Genomic DNA, 6,123 nt, shown 5'->3' with positions numbered 1-6,123 from the left:
CGATTCCTTTGAAGAAAAATTGGGTGATCTCGTTTCACTAACGATGCGCGCGATTTGAAAGCTTCCCTCCCGATAAAAGAAAGATTAGAGAGATGGATTTGGAAATAATGATGGGATCAGATAAGAAAAATCTCGTTGTCACTCCATCCTCGTTTCTAAGAAACGTCTGATGGTAGGCCTCGATGAAAGTCGGCTGACACGTTAAAACCTCGATTATCGATCGCTTGCGAAGCGGCGCGGAGATTTCTGATAAAATTGTAAGTAAACAAACGGTTTACGTAGAAACCGATAAAATTAATTAATATTATTATGCTATAGATATTAAGTGTATTACATAAATTACATTAATTATCTTCTATCATTCAATGTTGCAAATAAATTTGAGCATTTATAGCAATATTTTTGTTTTAAATTATATATATGCAACGTTAGTGAGACAATATATACATATGACAATACATATATATATATATATATATATATATATATAAAATAATTAAGAATGCGTTTAGTGAATAAAATAATCAATCTTTATATTGCAATATTGACAATTATTTTTTTCACCTAAATGCATTCTTGCATAATAATAATATCAAAAACTGAATAAAAGAAATGGATAATGCATCTTATTACAAACGAGGGAGGGGGAAAATCTCTAATATGAGTAAATTTTTCGTAAAGTTTCGCTCATCTAACAAATATAAGACAACTCATAATTCCACTATGATAATCATCTTTCTTGTTCGGCGTATAGCTGTGGATTCTTTAATGAGTCTATGCTATTCACCCTTTTAATTCGTCGATTAATTGATCCCTTGCATGAGGAGAGATTTACAGGATTTTATCCTGAAGTTGGAAGGACTACGATCAATCATCCCCACGTCGCGATGACTACGACAGGGCGGAAAGCACTATTATGGAGATCACTGCGCTGGATCGCGTCACGCAACGCCACGTGCTGCTTGTAGAGGACATTGACTGCGCCGTATTGTCGATTCTTCGTTGTCCGACGTCATCATCGATACTTTTATGGCTGTTAGAGTCAATGACATTTTCGGCTTCGTGATTCTCCCCCTGGCTTGGTCTGCTACGAGATCGCGTTTCTAAAAAAATGCGAGCAATATATTGTCTCAGTATATTCTGCAATTTTTCACGATGTTCTTAAAGAATATGATGAGGCGTCTATTCAATGGAATATTTCACGCGAAAGAGGAGAACAAACTTGAAAAATACGTTATAGTTTCCTATACTTTGGATAGAGAACGTGAGAATTAATGAACCGCCGTGAATATTTTTCCATAATCTTCGTCGCATATTATTTATTCTTTCCGGAAAAAATTACTTATACAAAACGTCAAGTCGTCTAGTGCCCGTTCCGTTTTATCTTTTGCTTTAGTATTCATTGTGCCCGTATCCGCTCCGGATGCTGGCATCATTCCGTAACCAGATCGCATCCAATTCACTACTTCTCGAATTGCCTGTGACTTTGCTTATATCCACTAGTTTACATGATAATCGAAACAAGTTCGGATACCGTCCCGGTGTGGCAGCCGGGTGCAGATTACTTGCCATAGTTGGGCCGAGTACGGTAGTTCATAAACCGCGTGGGATTTCATCAAAATCCCGTCGAGAGTTCCGCGTTTGTCGAGGTGGAGGACGACAAAGAAGGAAGAAGCTGGAGAGAAGGGAGGGGTTCTCCACGGTGGCGTGGCACGTTGCTGGAAGTTTTGCGGAATAAACTTCGCGCCTTCCGCGAAACTTTCCGGAGGAAAGTTCCACCACTGCCCGGCGGCGTGTAAGTTCTCGCATTACGTCGGGGCCGATGATTTAAGACGACGTATCCCGGCGAATTTTGGGTCGCGGCAACGTATTTGCGGGAGGTGACGTGTTTTCAAGTGCTCCTCTTCACCGATCGTATAGATCAATGTTTTATTGCTTGAATTACGAAAGTCTGATCGTATGTACCAAAACCAACATATGAATAACATTATAAATTCAATATGCATACGTTTAATTCTTTGCTAATTAAAACAAAAATTTTAATTTTAAGCTAAATATTTTTTAAACATTTACATAAGAAAGATTTAATTATATATTATTTAAAAAGTTTTCAAAGCTTTGCACAAATGTATATTTTTACAAAAGTTTTGTTTTGTATAAATTATTAACGAAACTAGCTTGCAATCGATTGCTTCAAAATTAAGGAAGCAAATTATTACGTATCAACGTTAATTCATTCATTATTCACTCTGTATAATCTTAATTACATTGAGTGAATAATCAAAAGCGATAATCATTAGGAAGTACAGGTCCCTCGAGGCACCTGAAACTGTAGTTTCCATTGAAGTCCCAGTGCGGTTGCCAAATCTCACCTTCGTCGCGCATGTATACACATACAGTCGGCTAATCTGATTTTTGTTTCCTCTAAAAGTTTCAGGAGGTTCGCACGATCAGAGTTTTGAATATTCAAACTTGTTTTGACAACACACCGTAACTATGGCCGACATGCGTAATTGTAATAACGGTGATGCAGAGTTGGAATTGCCACTTATAATGTTCGTAGTATAATATTAAAATATGACGGAAGGGCAAACAAACTTTTCTCGCTATAATACAAATGCGTATAACAAAATCAAAATTGCAGGTGGTGGCTGCTCCGACTTTTTGAACAATCCGAAATATGTCTCATTGATTATATAGTTTTGTACTTACAACAAAACTTATTGTACTTGTAATGCAATCAATATTTGATAAATTTGATTTTTTATAGAAAAAACAATTACGTATTCACACTTTCTCTTTTTCCCTCAGTAAACTATAAATATAACTACGTTCAACAAAGATATTTTTAATTTTTTTTTCCTGGTATACAACGCTATTTTTTATTGTATTATGAACAATTATAATTTCATATTGCAGAAAGCAAGATGTTTCTTTTATTAGAAGACTCCAACGCAATTTAAAATGAAATTAAATGACTTTGTGCGATGTCTTTCTATTGAATATACGTGGTGTTTTTCTGAGGCTTTAACCTTGTTTAGCGCGAAAAATCTCAGCTAGTGATAGCGTAAAAAACAAGTTAAAAGAATATAATGGAAACCAAGCGTACCTTCGCTTCTGACGACAGTCGACAAAGATGCGTCGGTTATTTCATTAGAACCCGGCTCTAGACTGGGCACGGGCTTTTGTCGCGACCACTGGATATTTTCCACTGAAAAAGTAACAATATTTTCCTTGTTAGAATTGTTTGCATAGCTGTACAGTTACTGATATGTTGGTAGTATACACATTTATGAATAATAGATTGCATTATATAATGTTTACCTGGATCCACAGTAGTAGGAATGGGCATTGTGCTTGTCGTTGTCGGTTCCGTTGTAGGCGTTGGTATATCTGCCCAAAATTCATAATACGGTAATATCTTTTTATTAAAGGTATTTATCTTAAATTACACTAATTAATATGTAGTCATTCGTGGATTTTTTCGCGTATAAAAAAATTAACTGGAATACATAACATACAGACTTATTATTTTGAATAGAAATTAAAGCAATAAGGATAAAAATTTTAAGTTATTATTTTATGTTGCAATCTTTACGAATATAATAATTATTTAAAAAACATAGTATAATATATTTCGCATATATATGAAAATTAACGATTAATTAACTTCTTAATAAACTAATAAACAATAAGTAATCGTGCGATGTATTATTTCAAGTAAAAGTCAAAACAACAAGAATAATAATTCTAAATTAATATTTTGTTTTTGTGACAGATACACGTACACAAAAAATATTCCTTTAACAATACTTAGAATCAAATATATACCGTTCAATGCTTTAAATTTTCTATCGATCTAATAATAAATGTAATTTGTCATTTGGTTTAAGAATGAAACACGTAATGAAACACAAATTGCAGAGTCAATTAAAGTAATTGAATTAAACGCATTAAAATAATGAAAAGTAGTCGATTAAAGTAATGAAATTAAACGCATTGTAATAATGAAAAGTAGTAGATAATACATATCAATCGTTTAATTAATAATTAATTTTAAGTTTAAAAAACAAAATATTCCAAAATATTCCAAATTAATTTATTCTTACGTTTTATGTATTACATTAAACATTTTGCAACAACAATAAATTAATTTACTTTACACAGAGCTTAGCGCTCATTTCTTACATATTATCGTTTATCACAGGATTCATTTGATCGAGATCTGTGATATGAACAGTCGGCAAATCTAATTATATATTTTCGAATATAATAATTCGCGAATATTTTTATCTTTAATTTTAACTTGTAATATGTTTACTTATGTTAGAATGCGATATAGAAATATAATCTCATTTATAAAATAAATTACAAATTATATATTATATTACAAAATTATACAATATAACTCTCCCAACGGGTGATACCTTGACGTTGGTGGGAGGGCTTAGTACCTGGAAGGTTTATCCTGAAGGGGAAGCTAAGTACCCAAAACATTGTCACGAGTCGCGAATAACTCATATGTGGCGACTGCATTTGATGCGTCGAATTTACAATGAATAGTGCCTCGATTTTCAGTGGATGGTTCGTCACGTCTTCGCGCGATATCCCCATTTCGCATATTATTATTATCGAGGATCGTACTTCCGTGCCGACGAAATAGGATTGAATCTCATTGAACATTGTTGGACAATGCTCAATGAAAGCACCCTCTGCTCCGACAAGCGGTTCGATCCAAATCGGTTAGAGTTCGGTCGATTGTCCGATAAGGGCGGATGGAATCGTCGTCGTTCGGTTCGTCCCGTCTCTTGTCATATACATCATATACCAATGGTATTGCTATACATATTTTCAAATGTACCCGAGAAAAAATGGATAATATAAGATCATATTTGGCCATATATGTATAATTGTATCCGAAATTTTGGCGCGATTTTATACGCGCATATACAATCTTCTTCTTCTTCCACTTCGCGCTTAATTCTTGCTCAAAGTTATCTCGTCGACTCGAAATGCGATTCTCGTGCGAAATGGCATATTACTATACATCGCGGACTTCGAGAGTGCTGTGAAAGTATCGCGCGTTCGTTTTTATCGTAAATTCGGGAGTTTCATTTAAAATATCGCACATCCAAGTTGCGGGAGTGACGTGCAAAGTATCGCGCGGGAGTGTCGTGCAAACTGTCGCGCATAATAAACTGTATGAAATTTTTATGAATAAATTTTATAAATTGTATGAACTTTGCGAGTGCAACGTGTGAATCAACGAACCCTGACAACCTTGACGACTCTGACAATCTGAGAGCAGGAGGAGATTTAGAAGAGGCATCGGGCGCCGGTGAAGCTACCTTGGGGTGAGTATTTATTATTTGTATATTAATTGTATATTAATAGCGTATGCGCGAGACTTGAATTATATGATTAATCGCGTAATTTGGTTTGTTTATTTAAATAATTTAAGCAAGAGAGAATTAGAGAAAAAACATGTTTTATATAAAAGCTATATAATTCTGTAAAAGTTTCTACTTAATGAAATGTAGATTTTTTTTAGAATTTATAAAATTAGTCTGTTAAATATTTGCTTATTATTGTACGCATCAAATATAAAATTCAATGCGTACAATAATAATTTTTTGAAATATTTATTATTTTGTGGGCGTTGCTACAATTTGGATCTTTTTACGTTACAGATCAACGTAGTTTCAAGCTATCAACTTCGCTGTTGCGTATCAGCCGGTAAGTGACAAACTTTTATTTTATTCTGAGATGGCAGATTCGTAAATATTGTAGATCAGCACTGTTCTTTACTTCCAACTTTTGGCCAGATTTCGTGACATACATCCATTGTCATCACAAAGTTGTCAGGATTCGTTGATCCACACGTTACACTCGTGGAAAATTCATATAGTTACAAGTAAATTAGTACAAATTTAGCGATAATCAGTCGATAACAGAAGAAGTTTTTCTTCCTCCTCGATTTTTTATAAAGGCCAATATGATTAGATATAGCCATATAAATATGATCAAGATCAGCGAAAGATACGTCCAATACTGGCTAGAAAAATCGATAAGTTACGCAAAATAGGTGACCAACTGGTCAGAAAGCGTAGCAAAAATATTTAA

General features: G+C 34.1%; 1 protein-coding gene across 1 annotated transcript in view; it reads right to left on the bottom strand.

Moving 5' to 3' along the window:
• Positions 1-573: 573 nt before the first annotated feature.
• LOC115234517 (lachesin-like) overlaps positions 574-6,123 on the bottom strand; it is a 50,143-nt gene continuing 44,593 nt past the window's right edge. Inside the window, exons 8-10 of the mRNA XM_029805650.1 lie at positions 3,325-3,393; positions 3,110-3,211; positions 574-1,103 (exon numbers count right to left, since the gene is read on the bottom strand). Of these exons, the coding sequence (XP_029661510.1) occupies positions 892-1,103; positions 3,110-3,211; positions 3,325-3,393 (383 nt within the window). The 3' untranslated portion in view covers positions 574-891. The remainder of the gene's footprint in view (positions 1,104-3,109; positions 3,212-3,324; positions 3,394-6,123) is intronic.

This window comes from Formica exsecta, unplaced genomic scaffold (genome assembly GCF_003651465.1).
Source record: "Formica exsecta isolate Colony F162 unplaced genomic scaffold, ASM365146v1 scaffold2, whole genome shotgun sequence".
Taxonomy (NCBI): Eukaryota; Metazoa; Arthropoda; class Insecta; order Hymenoptera; family Formicidae; genus Formica; species Formica exsecta.
This window is presented reverse-complemented; position numbering and strand designations above follow the sequence as displayed.